Source organism: Pan troglodytes, chromosome 7 (assembly GCF_028858775.2).
Source record: "Pan troglodytes isolate AG18354 chromosome 7, NHGRI_mPanTro3-v2.0_pri, whole genome shotgun sequence".
In the NCBI taxonomy this organism is placed as follows: Eukaryota; Metazoa; Chordata; class Mammalia; order Primates; family Hominidae; genus Pan; species Pan troglodytes.
In genome coordinates, this window is record NC_072405.2 from 151,510,259 (window position 1) to 151,526,820 (window position 16,562).

Genomic DNA, 16,562 nt, shown 5'->3' on the forward strand with positions numbered 1-16,562 from the left:
TTCAAGGCAGCGGGACCATCCAGGACCGCATCGTAGGAGGTTCTCAACAAGCACGTGGCAGGTGACGGCGCCCGCAGACCACGGCCTGCACCCATGGCAGAGACCCTGCTGCCACTCCAGTGCGTGCCAGGTGGGCCCTGACAACAGACCCACTGGGTGATGAGCCTGACTTCCCTACCTGCACCTCCCTCACAGCCAAAGCCTGGCCAACAGCAGGGGCCACATGGCTTCCAAGCAGAAATGCTCAGCTCTGAGCTTGCAGCCCACCCCACTCTGGCTGCGGGACTTTGGAGCAGCCTGGGCTTTGAACGTGCTGCCCTGCATGTAAAGGGGCATGCTGGGAAAGGTGGGCATTATGGAGATTAAAGGAGAACATGGTGCACACAGCTCAGCGCTGGACACTAGATCCCTGCCTGCACTCCCGAGGCCGTGGTGCTCTGATGACGTCCATGGGCAGTGAGTTCAAAATGCTGGAAGGACAACACCACAGCACCATTACACGATGATAAGAAAGTTCTCTGCAAGTCTACTTACTCTCGGTAAATGAATTACATGTCAGAGGCCGCATTAGACTATTTTCCACAACACAGCCGGCCCGGTGAGTAGACTCTTGGAAGTAGGTTTCCCAGAAGCTGAAGAAGCACAGGCCTCTGTTTCTGCATCACCGACTCAAATAAGACCCACTGTGGCTGTCAGGGCTGGGCCCTGGAGGTCTTTAAAGTTAAAGGTGCTGTCAGAACACCCCATCTCAACAAGGGAGGGCCGCTCCTGAAGTCCCCGCCCTTCCATCAGAAAGCCTCTCAGGACAGAAGGCAGAGAGGGAAGCGGCCGCGAAGACCCATGGGTGCCGAGGGTTCCCAGCACGGCCAGCAGAGCCCTGCACACTCACAGGACAGTCCTTGTATTGGAGACAAACAGCTGTGCCGGAGAGGGGTCCTGAGACAGCAGCTCCGGTGGCCACGTGAAGGTCTGAAGCCCCAAGCGTGCCCAGCTCCAGGATGGGGTAAGCAGCGGGGGAGGAAGGGCCCTGGTGGCTGGGGGGCTGCCAGGAGCAGCGCCCAGGCCAGTGCTGCCTCTGCCGCCCGGCCTTGCTGCCCGAGCGCACGCTGTGTCTGGGGACAGTCTGGCCGCTGCCCCGGCACCTATACCTGACACTATCTTCCTGTGGAATTAGCCACCTGAAAAGTCTCCTGCCCAGGGAAGTGCAATGCTGACACTGTCCATTTTCTGAAGAAATGAAAAGAACAGAAATGCTGCCGGAGAGCATGTGGCACAGGCGTGGTGACTGCATTCTGCCAGCCAAATTGGGAACGTGGCACTGATGACGGCCCCAACGACGCGGAACCAGGCCTGCCCCACCCGGGGATCCAGGAATGCGGATGCTGGGGCAGCACCTCCTGCTCCGGGGACGCTGTGGTGGCGGTGGCAACAGCGTGTGACACCCAGTGAGGCATTTCCCCCACCCCGCCCGGCCTCTCTCTTCTCCCCTGTAAAATGGAGGGAAAGACAGGCCCTCTCTGCAAAGAACACTAGTGTGGGAGAAGCCACATTCGGTCACGTTTCTAGGGCTTAAGGTCACCCCGGAAGAGAAAGGACCTGGCAGGTCCCAGGATGGGTGCGGAGGGTAGGATGAAGGGCACAGTGTGGGAAGGAGCGCCGGAGACAGGGCAGGGGCAGCCAGGCTGGGAAGGCCTTGGCTCTGGGCTGAGAGCGTGGCCCCTCGCGCTAGAGGCAGCAGGGACCCCTCAAAGGTGCCTGGGCTGGGATACGCAGGTCCCCGTGAAGGCCACACTGCAAGTTGGTGGGGGGAGGACCATGAGGAGGCCGGTTTGGTCCAACCTCGTACTCCCTGGACCAGCCAAGTCCCCGAGGTCAAAGGCTTGGATCACAAGGTCACCACTGGATGAACAGGGCACATTAGGAGGGGCTGCTCCAAGAGGGCCGCGCAGCTACCCGGAGTCGGATGCCACGTGGGGGAGCACCCAGCAACAGCAGGTGGGCGGACGGCTGGCATTGTGGGACCCACACCGAGTGGTCGGGTCACCTGGCCACCTGGCATCTTCCAGACAAAGAACCCTCGAGCCAAGGTGCAGGCAGAGACCCAGGGACCATGGGGGACCCTCCCCAATCAGACACACAGCCACTGTGGGCCCTGCCCAGCCCACTACATTGACAGGCACAGTAGGAAACACTCTCGCCACACGGCACTGAGCCATGGATCCCACTAGGAAGTTACTGCCACATGAGACTGCTCTGTGTGCGCGAAGGCCCAGTACACAGCGACACCTCTCAACAGCGCCTGGTGAGGGCAAATGGCCCGAGATCAGGAGACCCCACTTCAGTTCTTTACCAAGGTTCTCCTCCCTCCATGGGCACTGGAAGGTAGTGCCTGGGTAACCAAGGCTCCAGGTCACGTAGCACTGCCCAGGCCCAGTGAAAATGGCAGGAACAGTACATTCCAGTGGGGCCAGGCCCCACACGCCAAGTGCCCGACTCAGGCTCTGCATCTCCCCTCTGCCGCTGGCCTACAGAAGGGGTCTTCAGGGGTGAAGCTGAGCCTCCAATGGATTATATCATCTGCCTAAGCTCATACAGATGCTAGGGACTGGAGGGGGCGGGGGAACCCCCCTCAGGCTCCCACACATGGGGCCGGGGAACCTCAACAGTCCATCAAATGCCAGCCCCGCTGCTCTGTGCGCCATGCTTTGGCCATGGGCTGGTTTACGTCCAAGGCTTGGACAAGATGACAGCAAATGTCCCCTTCAGCTATAAGCCTTTATGGTTTGAATTAGGGACAGATGGGAAATCCAGCTGCCACCCTTATATACTGCTGTTTGTAGCTTTGATTATAACAAAGGGCCAGAAACACCCCAAATGCCCAAGCATGGAATAATCACGCCAAGGCCTCAGGTGAAGACAGGGAATGCTGCTGCTGCAACGTGAACGCACACTCAGTGGCTCCCAGGTGAGCACTCGGGAGCTGCAACGTGAACACACACACTCAACGGCTCCCAGGTGAGCGCTCATGAGCTGCAATGGGAACACACACTCAGTGGCTCCCAGGTGAGCACTCACGAGCTGCAACGTGAACACACACACTCAGTGGCTCCCAGGTGAGCACTCACAAGCTGCAACGTGAACACACACACTCAACGGCTCCCAGGTGAGTGCTCATGAGCTGCAATGGGAACACACACACAGTGGCTCCCAGGTGAGCACTCACAAGCTGCAACGGGAACACACACACTCAGTGGCTCCCAGGTGAGCGCTCGCGAGCTGCAACGGGAACACACACACTCAGTGGCTCCCAGGTGAGCGCTCACCAGCTGCAACGGGAACACACGCACTCAATGGCTCCCGGGTGAACGCTCACGACCAGCTTGGGCTGGACTGGCGTCTCCTTTCAGTGGTTGCCACTTTCCATGGTGTAGATGCTACCACCCCGCCCAATCTCAAGCTGCTGAGGTGACGTCGCTGAACAGGAGTGGAGAAGAGCAGCAGCCAGCGCTGAGCGGCACCTCTGCCCCGCAGGTACAGCAGGCAGACACACCAAGGCGAAAGGGAGTCGGGCATTAGGAAGTGCTAAGTGCGCGTTAACTTTGCTAACCTAAATCAACTGTAAGCAAGTAACTTTTTTCACAATGGATGTGTTAACGGCCAGCCCGCAAAGTTCTTGAAAATTTAAGCTGGCTCTCAGGAGCCAGGATGAGCTGGTTCCAGCACACAGCTGGGCTGCAGACATTCGTTCATTATACCCTGCCTACTGCCACACACTGATTTAGATGTGGCTTGAGAATGCTATTAAGTTAAAACTAGCAAGTTTTTGGAAATTAAGGAAAAAATGAATTCTTACTGATGGTTACTATTGCAGTTTATCAATAAAGATCTTGGGTATTTAAAAATTAAAAAAAACACAGCCAGGTGCGGTGGCTCACACCTGTAATCCCAGCACTTTAGAAGGCTGAGGCAGATCACTTGAGGCCAGAAGTTCGAGATCAGCCTGGCCAACATGGTAAAACCCCACCACCTGCAGCAAAAATAGAAAACAATTAGCCGGGCGTGGTGGCAGACACCTGTAATCCCAGCTACTTGGGAGGCTGAGGCACAAGCATTGCTTGAACCCGGGAGGCAGAGGTTGCAGTGAGCCAAGAGTGCGCCACTGCACTGCAATCTGGGCAACAGAGTGAGACTGTCTCACAATAAACAAATAAATAATAAAATGAAATAAAAAACCCTCTAACAATATCTCCCTTTATGACACTTCTGCCCAAGACGGCAGGCCCCTGGGAAACGGCTGTGGAGCGTGGCACCCGTTTTGCTGTGCTTTTCCCTGGTGCAGCGCCTTGGCTAGGCAGGTCCAGCGGGTCTGTGGCTGGACCTGACTCTGGGCTGAGCTGGGCTTCAGAGGCCAGCACTAGGGCCCCATGGTTGAGTGGAGGCTGAATTCCGAGTCTGAATCCCAGCTCTACCATCTACTAGCTCTGTTGAGTGTCCGTTTCCTGATCTGCAGAAATCTGTAAACATCATCACCAGGCTTTTATGAGAACTGAGTCATCCTGAACAGCTCACTGTTGGCATAAACCATTAGTGAATCGTCACCAACATCGGGGCCTGCATCGCTCACCTGAGGGAGTGGGGACTGTTCTTCTCTATGTCCACTGAGGCCTAATTCACATCTCGTCCCTCGGAAACCTCAGCCCTAGCCTGCTGGTGCTGGTGGAAGGCAGCCCGGTTTGAAGGAAAAGTGCTGGCCTCCAATTCACATTCTTCATTCACCGTCAGGACCTCAAGGAGGTCACCTTTCCCTTTGGAGCCCTGGTTTCTAGAGACAGAGGCCACCTCCTCGTGGGCCTAGCTTGGGCTCTTCCCAGGACTGAAGGGTGCGGGGTGGGCTTCCTGGCCAGTGTGGAAGAAGGGCGTCCGTGTTTGTTCCCTGCTCGTGGCTGGCAATTTGAACCCTATTTGCTACCCCATTTTGACATTTCCCTTTCCTGTTACTACATTTAGCATCTTTCCACCCAAACAGGGTTGCAAGTGGCCTGGCTTCCCCAACAGGACTCCGTGTGCACCAGCAAAGGGTCCAGAGGTGGGCAGGGAGTGTTACTTGCCAGCTTGAACCTACCCCAGGTCCTGATGCAGTCTGCCTGCCCTGGGATATTCTCCTGCGCGCTGCCAGGAGAGGGCCCTTAGGCCCTGTCAGGGCTGTGGCGGTGGCCTGAGGTGACCTCCCTGATAACTACACTGATGACAACAGGCTTTGGAGAGGTCTCGACTGGCACAGGAAAGCTGGACACAGCTCACCTCCACGTTCCACTCTGGCCCCTCCCCCCAGCACAGCCAGGCTCCAGCAGGACTCGACCTCCTGGGATTGTGTCACTGTGAGCTTTTGCTCCCCAGCCTGGCACGGCTGTCCGCCTTGGTGACCATGATACTGGCTGTTTAAATGTGTGTCCCCGCGCTGGTCTGCCTTCCCCGAGGACAGGAATGCGCCCGCTACCTAGCAGGTGCTCGGAAGGCACTCTGCAAACCGAAACTGACTCTCCAGCACTGGGTTTGTTGCTTCATCTCCGAGTGGAGATGCAGGTGACCGTGCTCAGCTCTCTACCCACAGGAGCCATGGCTTGGCTTGTTAAGGCTTGTCCAAGGTTGTCACACTCTGAAGTCCCTGACCCACAGCAGCAGCAGTGCTGAAAACCAGGTGATATGAAACCAGCAGGGAACAGCACTGACTGCTCAAATGCCACCCCCCTTCTTCATGCAGGGGAAGCAATTTAAATGCATGAGACACACAGGCGGCCCCATTTATAAATCATGAGCGTCAGGTTACCGTGAGGGGCATTTCAACCCAGGGCACAGCGGGTGTGTCTGCAGAGTGCACTTCCGGTGTGGCTGCAGTTAAATCATGCTCGGCTGTCATGGTCTAGCAAGGGTAACGGTGACGAGGAGGACATATTCGTATTCTGGAGAATATGAAGGACCAAAGACCCTCTGTGAACCCCACAACGATTCCAACGTAAAGCTTATAAGAACTGGTGAATTATCCGAAGAAAACACAAAGCCACAGGGAGCCAGGCTGGCCTTGGGCTTGGCAGAGAATGGGGAACTGTTTCAGAGCTTAGGTGTCAGGCCCTGGGTTTATGGAAGAGGGAGAGAGGGGCAGGCATTGCACAAAACTGCTCCGAGGTAAAAAACAAAACAAACCATGCCATCAAAACATAGGCAGCAATTCTCATTAGTCACGTTCTCGAATGAAAAATTTAAGCGTGTGCATGTTCAAAAAGTTAAATAAACAACTGGACTGAAATGTACGAAACATCAGAGTTGGCCGGGCGTGGTGGCTCATGCCTGTAATCTCAGCACTTCGGGAGGCTGAGGCGGGCGGATCACCTGAGGTCAGGAGTTCGAGACCAGCCTGGCCAACATGGTGAAACCCCGTCTCTACTAAAAATATAAAAAAATTAGCCGGGTGTGGTGGTATGTGCCTGTAATCCCAGCTACTCAGGAGGCTGAGGCAGGAGAATCGCTTGAACCCGGGAGGTGGAGGTTGCAGTGAGCTGAGATCACACCACTGCACTCCAGCCTGGGCGACAGAGCAAGACTCCGTCTCAAAAACAAAAACAAAAACAAACATGAGAGTGAGTGCCTGGATTCTCCGCTGCCTGAGTAGAGCCTGCAGTGCCGACTGTCCCTGAGGACTTTCGTCCCTAACACCAAAGCCCAGGCACTGGCTTCCCAAGCCACGTTTAACTCAACATGTAGGCGTCCAGAGAAAGCCGTCCCTGGATCTTCCCTCTCGCCCAGCCCTGACTGCCTTCAAACTGGAACTCAAACTCTCAGTTTCCCCAAAGTTTTCCATTGTGTAACACATCTACACCTAAATCCTCACATATCAAGTGTCTAACAGTTACTTCCAACTCAACATTTAATGTTTCTGTGATGTTCCCAAATAGTTCATAAGCTAGAAAATACGTCTGCACATCCAAGTCCATGCTTCACTTTAAAAAGGGGGCAAACAACCTATTCTGCACCCAAAGACAAATCCTATTAACATACTATTGACATAATTACACGTGTACCTATCCTTCTGTAAGATCTAAATAGTCCGTTTTTTTAAATGACAAAATGATCATCATCTGGGAAGCATCCTGCTGGTGGACACATTGTATACTAATTGCTTTTAATGGCAAAGTAACTGCCGCATTTTATTCTAAAACTTACTTTCACAAAAAGCCCACTTATTTCCATAATTTAACTTTATTTTGATACATGTTTTAGGGAAATATTAAACATTTATGGAGTAATTCCCTTGAGAACAGTGCGCCCTTCCTCAGAGAGCCACTGGGCGGTGCCCAGTGGATGAGGGCGCGGAGGGCTGGCCAGAGGGTAGCACTAACACATGGCCCACAGATCAACACAAACCTCCATCGGTCCCTGAGCTAGCTGGTATCCAGTCCTATCAGTTCAAACACATTTGTGCTGTTTTGTTACTATTTAATTTCCTTTTGGCTTTTGTTAAATGATCATTTTTCGGCAGAAATAATTGATTTTTTTGGTCTTAATTCAAATGTGTATGGTTCATGTTCTAAGATTTTGAAAATTATAGCGATCTAGTAAGTTTGGAAATTGCCAAAATATGATATATTGCTTACTATATGGGATTTAAAAACTACTGTTACTTTACCAGTGCTCATATGCACAATATTGAAAAAAGGCTGAATCGCTCAGGTTTCTCTGTAAATCACCTCCCTGGAGTGGCACGTAAGGCCTCCTGTGATGTCGTCCTTCCCTGCCTGAAACACCACTCTGCACTGAGCTCACAGACTTCTGCCATGCTAGACTAGTCACCACTTCCATAACATGCCACAGTCTCCCCACCACACCACAGCCCAGATTGTGCCCAGGGCCACCCTTGCTTCACTGACCCCTAGTGACCCCTTGCAACTTGGGGGCACTGCCTCCTGGCTTCCAGCCCCTCTTTCTGTCTGCATTGCGCTGGGTGTCCCTCTGCCCTGTTCCCCTGTACTCCACGCTTACCTTTAGAAGCGAGCAGGAAATGCCTCATATTTTAACCGTCCTTCCTAATCTTTCTCCTCCAGACCTGGAGGGCCTCCAGGGCAAAAATCATAACCCTCACCCCAAAGCCACACGGTGTCCCTCACTGCCGCCCTCCACGCCTTCCCGGAAGTGGCGCTCCACGATCCCTGGAGCGAGTGCTCAGCAGGCCAGTGTCTCCTCTCAGCACGCTTCTCACCTCACCGAACTGGGAGCGCCAGGTCACGTGCTCGTATCTCCAAGTGAGCTGGAGGCCTCAGGCTGCCCGTTTCACCTCCAGCCCTGGGCACAATGCCCAGCATCTAGCAGGTAGGTGCTCCGTAAGTACTTGACGAAAGAATAATAGGCGTGTAACTCTTTGGGAAAAATTACCATAGTTGACATTTTATTGTTTAAAAAATACAATGATCTGAAATGCAAGGAAATCCAGGCTTCCCAGTCTAAACAAAACATCCTTGCACAAGAAGTTTCTCAACTATTTTGGTCAAGATCTCCTGAATGCTGCCCAGCCCACATACGTGGTTCTCCCTCTAGTGTGCGGTTAGCTGGCCACGGGCCACCTGTGCTGCTCCGTGGACGCCTAGGACTCCTGGGCAGCAGACGCGTGCCCGAGTCTCCAAACCCTCTCCCACTGGACTAGAGTGGGCAGTCGCAGCTCCAAGCCTGGACCTGCGTCACCATCAAGCTATAAGTCTCCAGTCAGCAGGAAATCCAATTTTTAGCTTTGTAAAGTCGCCCCTTTTTTTTTCACATTTTTATTGTGATCAAATATACACAACATCGAATTGACCTTTTTAATCCCTGTAAGTGCACAGCTCAGGGGCAGTGAGCACACTTAGACTGCTGTGCAACCATCACCACTCACCCTAGAGCGACGTCATCTTCCCAAACTGAAACTCTGTCCCCACAAAACATGCACTCCTCTTTCCTCCCCCAGCCCCTGGCCTCCACCATTCTGCTTTCTGCCTCTATGAATCTGACACCTCCAGGGCCCTCCTATGAGTGGAATCACACAGCTTTTCACCGAGTCTATCCAGCTGTGGCCATTCACAGTCTTCCCCCACCACCGCATCTCCCCCTGGCCCCTGGAGGGCAGCAGGCACCAAGCTCTCCAGCCTCTTCCAGCATCCACCACCCATTCCCCACGGAGACACTGCTCACTTTGTAACTTTGAGGAGCCCTTGAGTATAGATTTACGTAGCACCCTCCCCAATACCAGGCATGATGCTAGACGTGGGGTGCCTGCACCCACAGTACAGCTGCCAGGGGGCCGGCGCGGGGCAGAGCAGGCTGCCCTGCCCTGAGGAGCTGCAGACACGCAGCCCCATGAAAGCCCAGACTGTGGGAGGTGCTATGAAGGGCGCCTGGGAAACCCCAGTGCAAGGTACTCTTCTAGTAAAGTCTCCCCAGGTTCCTCAACAGCAGTTTCCAGCTCATCCGAGTTAGTATAGGGAGGAAAGAACCATCAGACCAGAAGCATGATGGAGAAAATTAACCACCCGGCTGCTATGAGCCAGGGCTGCTGCCTGGGCCACGCGGTGAATTTCTGCAGGGTCCACTCTAGTCCCCAGATGCTTGTTGTGACAAAGCCCTACCAGGTTACCCACGTGACTGCGGCAAACATGCCCCTTAGGAATTATTCCTGCCAAAAAGGAAACTGTTTAGGGTTAGCTAGGTGCTGAGTGTGGTTTTTCAAAACAGGAAGACAAACCAAGAGTGTGCTATCCACAGACACCCCTGGGTCAGTGGGTGTTTTCAGACAAAACAAAATACGTTTACTGAACCCCTTTCAGAGTGTCATCACACACAGAGGAACTCCTAGAAAGGCATCGAGTGTACCTGAACTGCAGAAGTGCACTATTAAAATACTTGCCAACCTCCCAGGCAAGGGAATTGCAACACAGCTCAGCTTCCAAGTTTCACACAGTTGCCCAGTTAGATACGTCCTGCAGAAGGAAAGTAACCAACTGCTTAGTCACCTGCTTAGCAAAGTAAGTGCTTACTCCAGGAGGGTGCAGGAGCAAAGCACACACACACGCACGCACACACACACGCACGCACACACACAGCATCATGAGGTGCATTTTCACCTGAACATGGTAGGAATGTGTTTCTCAATTCTTGCCAAAGATGTGTTTTCAGGTGGATTTCAACACTAAGCTATGGTCAGTTGCATAAGACGGCTGCCGGTTTTAGAGACAACACGCTGAGTTCCTAAGAAGGGCTGGGCTCATGAGACTGGGCTCTGGAGGGCATGGCCTCTGCAGGTGACTCAGTGCGGGGCTGAGGCCTGGTCATCTCTGCACACCTGCTCCCACCAGCACCCAGCATAGAATGGTCAGGGCCCCACACAACCCAGGGAGTGGAGGGCAATGACCAGCGCTTAATGTATGTTTTAAAACTTCCAGTGTTTTGTGTGAGGCAGGCTTTTCAAGAGTAGACTTTTCCCAGAGGAAGAAAAGGCGAGCTTCCAGCTACAACAAACCGTATCCTAGGAATCTCGATTCACACGAAACGACAATGAAGAATGGAAAGTCTGGTGTTTTAAACAAATGGACAGATATAAAGTGAGCATAGCTTTAGTCATTACGCCCAGCCTCCTGAATTGAGACGGACAAGAATAAACCTGACTTCCCCAACAAATAAATCTGCAGACGTCACTTATTCATTCTCGGATGTTCTATTGCTCACGATCTTCGTTGAGTGGAGAGAAGTTAGGCTCTCACGTTAATCCAGTTCTAACTCATGAGTCAAACTGAGACTGCAACAAAAGAACGCCCCTTTTTTCTTTTACATGATTTTCCTTTTCCCCTGAGTATACTTCCTGAACCAAGAAGAAAACAATCAACAGGAGGGGAGACTGGACTTCTCCTTCCCGAGGGAAAACGGCTACATGGGAAAAACACATCCCAGCGGGAAGGGGTGCTCCAACGGAGCTGAGCGTGACTCAGAGACTGGGGGCTGGCTCTTTGGAAAGGTCGGCTCCCAAAGAGTTCCAGAGCAGCCTGGTTCCACAGCACGCTTTTAAAAAGTGACCACAGGCCAGGCCCAGTGGTGGGGACAGTGCCTGTTGTCCCAGCACTTGGGGAGGTTGAGGTGAAAGGATCACTTGAGCCTGGCGGGTAGAGGTTAGAGGTTGCAGTGAGCCGTGATCGCACAACCACACTCCAACCTGGGTGACAGAGCGAGACCCTGTCTCACAAATAAATAAGTAAAATGAGAAACCGGCTGCCCGACACTGTGATTGGATCCTAGCTCTGAGACACCACACGCATCACCTGCCGTGCTGCAGTGGAGACGCATGTGGATGTGCAGAGTGGGGCCTGCAGGACACTTCCCAGACAAAGCCCTCCTCTCCCCTCCAGACCGTCCTGTGAGGGCAGCTGGGGGCAGCCGCCCGGATCCATGGGAGGGGGAGTATCTTCCTGGGTCTTGACTAACATCGGGGCCACTTCACACCCTCCCGCTCTCCCCGCTTTGGGGCGCTGTGGGCCTATGGGCACCGGTTTGTGGGTGTGCTCTCATCTCCTTTATGGGACTCAGCCTGGGGCTAAGAATGTACATATTTTTAAAAGTCTCCTCCAGAAGTGCATCATTCAATAAATGGTGTGGAAATGTAGTGCATAACACACACAGCGTCACAAACGGCCAGGCTGCGGTGAGCAGTGGCTCTGCGGGCAGGCGGAGCAGCAGCACAGCCACGAGGGCACTGTGCAGCACAGCCAGGAGGGCACTGTGCAGCACAGCCAAGAAGGGCGACAGACAGCTCACCGGCAACGTGGTGGACACAGAACCAGAGGCTTTATCTGCGCTGTTGTTCTCCAAGAGTTGCTCTGGGGACAGTGGCGAGGTCCAAGGACGCTTGCCTAGGGTGCGACTGTGTAGAAGCTGGGAATGTTGCTGCCTTCGGGGAAGGGAGATGGGAGGCTGTGGGACAGGAGTGGACGGAAACCTCGCTGTCTGCCCTATGGTAACTTCTCAACTCTGAACTTGGTGAAGGCGCTGTCCATTTAAGAAAGTAGAATTCATATTTTAAAAACAGTGCCTTTGCATCCATTACAATACAGTCAAAGAAAAAAAAAAGAAAAACAGCTTCCCTTTTGAGTCAGGTCTGGGAACCGCTGGTGGGCTGGCTCTGTGGGGCAGGACCTGCTCAGGGGATGGTGCTGACAGGGTCCTCTGGGGACAGGTGGGCTGTCTCTCCCTTCATAGCCAGCCAGAGGTCTGGGCACCCCCACTGCCTCCAAGCCTTTCCTCCCAGGCCTGGGAGCCCAGCAATCCCCCCAGCACTAGGAGGGACCACTGCTTCTGTTCTAGAGCGCCTTCAGAAAAGGACGTGGCTGTGTGGAATCAAGGATTCAGGTCCCACCCTGGCCAGGCAGAAGTGGGGGCAGGGCCATTCCTGCCGGGACACAGATGGCAGCTGTGAAGGCATGGTGCATACAGGGACAAGACAAGGGAGTGTACGGTGGCCTTCGCACGGACAGCGGGACAGCCCGAATCTCCAGGTCAGACAGAAAAGAGCAGGCAGCCCTCCTCATGGCTGGGAGCCTATCCTCAAACTCCCTGCACAGATGAGATGAAAAGAGAGGCGCATCCCGCCAAGTGTGGCCATCATTATACGCACATTTAGCCGAGATCACAGGGAACAACTGGCAACTGAAAATAAAAACCCACAGACTCAAACTTCACCGTGAAAGAAAAACAAAATCCCCCACAGCTAAGAGTGATGACCAGGACGATGATCAAAAGGCCCAGAGTCTTCTAAATAATCCAGCTCATGTGACAGATAGAATTTAAGAAATAAAATAAGTACTGGAATCATCGTGATTTTTAAATTTCTTAAACCTAGGTATCTAATAGGCCAGGCCCAAGTGACTTCCACGGCGGGAATGAACGTGGCTCCTGGCTGTGACAATTCTACATTGTTTTTCCACAGAGGATGTTTAGACCAGTGGGGGAAGTGCTGTGATTAGAAACGCGGGCTCCAGTATCAGAAAGAACACCATCCTCCCCCATTATCAAGAACGGGCGAGACAGTGCTGGGAAAAGAGCCTGAGGGTCTCATGAGAATACAAAGTTGCTCAGTTCGTAGCTTGCTGCAGCTCCCGTGCTACATCGGTGAGTGCCCCAGATAACAAGCCCAACACTGACCCTGGACAAGTCGCTGAGTCAAACTCCTCCATTAGGCAGCTTGCCACTCCCTGCTCTCACTCACAGGCTGCTGGGAAGAGAGCCGGCAGATACTGTCTTCCACGAGCACCTCAATGCACAGGCCTGAGACTGGAGGCCACGCGCTGGGGGAGCCCATCTACCACCATCCTGGGTTTATACAAACACCGCGGGAAGCTGAATGTGCATCTGAATGTGTATCCCAGGCCACGCAATGTGGTAGGAGGCTATAGAATCTCTCACAAGAGGCGATGGGATTTTCAAACCTAAGCCAGCCCGTGTGCAGCGGGGAGCCGGCAGGGTGGTGACAGAGGGCTCCACCTCCAAGGCTTTGCTGGGAGCCACAGAAAAACCTGCTAGAGTTGGGAGTATTACTCCCGCTCCGGGGTCCCTCCACACACTGTCAGTCCCCCTCTGAGCACCACCTTGCAGCAACCTGTTTCCATGACTGTCCTCCCCACCGGGCCGCCAGAAAGTCAGGGGGACCCCATGTCTGCCTTCTGTGTCCCAAGACACTGCATGTGGCTCAGCAGGTCCTCCAATGTCGGAGGGAGGGCGAGGTTTGAGCAAGCCTACACAGCGGTGTGGGGATGTGACCGAGAGCAGCTCCGCCAGGTGCCCCCTGCCGCAGCAAGCACGAAGCGCAGTGGCATCTGTGTCAATGGCGCTCTCATTCCCACAAACTAGAAAGGGTTTTTAAGAACAGGAAAAGCCATTCCTTCCGCTGTCAGAAAAACAAAACCACTTGCCATCAACCATACTACACCTGAAATGACATTTGCCAAAAACCTTTCAAGATTTAACTACAGGCCGGGTGCAGTGGCTCACACCTATCATCTCAACACTTTGGGAGGCTGAGGCAGGAGGATGGCTTGAGCCTGGGAGGTCAAGGCTGCAGTGAGCCGTAATCGCACCACTGTGCTCCAGCCTGGGCGACAGAGACCCTGTCTCAAAAATAAATTAAAATACAGCTGACCCTTGAACAACGTGGGTTTGAACTGTACCGTCCACTTACACAGATCTTCTTCCGCTTCTGCCCCCCGAGACAGCAAGACCCCCGCTCCTGATCCTCCTCAGCCTACTCAACATGAAGATGAGGATGAAGGCCTTTATGACGGTCCACTTCCACATAATGAATAGGAAATACATTTCTCTTCTTAATCATTTTCTTAGCTATGTTTTCTTCAGGTTACTTTACTATAAACATATAATACATATAATATAGAAGGTATGTGTCAACTGACTGCCCTAACCTGAGCTGCTCAAGGGTCAGCTGTATACCCAACTGCCCTCCCAATCAACTCGGCTACTTGGGAGACTGCCCCTATTCTTCATGGTGCGCTCCGCCTGTCCTGAGGTCACAGGAGGTTCTGTCTCGGGCACAGTGCTGACTGGTAACACCTGGGTTTGAAAGACCTCTTCCCTGCCCTGCCTGCAGGAGGTTCCCCTGTGCCTCCTCCAAGTGAGCAGCTCCAGATGGAGTCCAGCCCATGCCTGGGCCGGAGGCAGAGTAGCCTCCAGCCTCCTCCGGAATATAACACATCAGCTTCTGGCCTGGGACAGGAGCATGTGGCCATATGAGGCATCCAAGGCAGGTCAATTTCTCCTTCATCAGCAAGTCACTCATTCAGTCCTGCAAGTCTTTGTTCCACACTGGGCATGGGAACAAAGGTGAGTTGGACCTTGTCCTTAGGGGATGCACAGTCTAGGAGGGAGAGGGCAACCTTCAGGAACAACGGGTGGAAAGACAGGGCTGCAGGGGGTCCTGGAGCACATGTGAACACTGAAGAGATGCACACACTGTGGAGTACGTTGAGTGGGAGCATGCAGGGGGGCCAGGCCAGGCGGATGTGAGCAGTAAACAGCTGCAGAGACAAGTCTGGCCTGGAGATGGGCTGTATTTCATCAAATCCAAGATGCCACCATTTTCAAAAGCACTGCTCTCTCAAACATACTGAATGTGACAGACCCTGGAGTTGTCCAGTGTGACACCGACGGGGCTCAGGACGGGACACACACAGGACAAGAGTGAGGGAGGGCAGAGCCGGAAGCCAGGCCCACTCAGCCCTGTGCGATGGGAGACAGGGCCAGCGCCAGGGCCCAGAAAACCTCTGAGTTTGGAAATGAGGACATCCCTGCGCATTCAGCAAGAAGACGTGGGCGGGGGGGTGGGTGTGGAGGTGGAGGCTGGGCTAGAGTGGGGTGCAATGAATGAGGTGCAAACTGCCCCACTGAGTGACTTTTCCACACTAAGTGCGAGGCAGGCCCTTGACAAGTTACCACCAAGGCTGCTGACTACGAACCCAAGTGGAGAAAAAGATAATGACAGTAATAACAGCTAACAATTACAGGCTCTGTTCTAAGCACATCATATGTGTCAACTCTGCACACGTTTCCAGAAGAAAGGAGGTGCTGGTATCTGCTGAGATAAGTAAGGCTACACACTTGGAACATGGTCGATGTTTGGATTCTCCAAGAGGAGCCAACATTGGGTTGCTGGCTGCTGCTACCTCCACCACCACCGTTTCGAGGAGGGACAGGAAATCTCTGTCACTTGAGCAAATAATGGAAATGAAAGAGAAACCAGAAACAGGACTTGAATCATCATCATGAAGGAAAGTGTTAATTCATCACTCAACGAACAATGGGCCTTCCGCTCCATCACGTCTTCTGTCCAGGGTTCCCAGAGCCCCCTTTACTGCTTGCCTCCCCCAGGGCTGACCTGGGGGCAGCCGCAGAATCCCAGAGCATCAGGGGCTCCCAGGAGACCCCAAAATCTGGTCTCAGCTTCATAAGCACACCAAAGTCACCTGATGGCAGACAACTCCCAACCTGCCGCTCAGAGGAGGCTGGACTCTTAGAGCTAGATGGGACTCACAGAGCCTCAGCGTGTCCCAACCCCAGACCAGCCTTAGGCCCAGGAGTCAAGGGCAGGGGGAAGGGAGGGGCCTCCCAGGGGCAGCAGCACTGTCTGCCAGCAGCATCACAGGCAGTGTCACCACTAACTTCTGAAGAAGACAGCACACTGCCTGGGGTAAGGATGGTGCAGGCTGAATCGCTTTAGGAAACTGCCATCAAGGGCCACCTCACACACACGGGCATTAGCTGGCTGCTCCTAGATTCCAAACAACTCCTCTACTGATGCTGATGATGGCAGAGACTGAGCTAATTTGCTTCTCACAGCTTCCAGTTTGCTGATTTTCAAAGGGAAAGTTTTCTTTGGGGAAGAGAGAAAGGGCAGACTTGCTATTGCTTGATATTTCAAAACGAGTTATCATCTAAGGTTTCTGCTGCGATATTTATCGATACAAACATGCTTCTTCTGTAGTACCTTCGTA

General features: G+C 53.4%; 1 protein-coding gene across 4 annotated transcripts in view; it reads right to left on the reverse strand.

Moving 5' to 3' along the window:
- SLC45A4 (solute carrier family 45 member 4) overlaps window positions 1–16,562 on the reverse strand; it is a 101,325-nt gene that overhangs the window by 22,397 nt on the left and 62,366 nt on the right. Inside the window, exon 1 of one of the 4 annotated variants that reach the window (XM_063816625.1) lies at window positions 8,035–8,155. The exons of the other annotated variants lie outside the window; for them this stretch is intronic. Within the exon in view, the coding sequence (XP_063672695.1) occupies window positions 8,035–8,062 (28 nt within the window). The 5' untranslated portion in view covers window positions 8,063–8,155. Of the gene's footprint in view, window positions 1–8,034; window positions 8,156–16,562 lie in introns of those variants that run through there. 4 annotated transcript variants of the gene reach the window in all.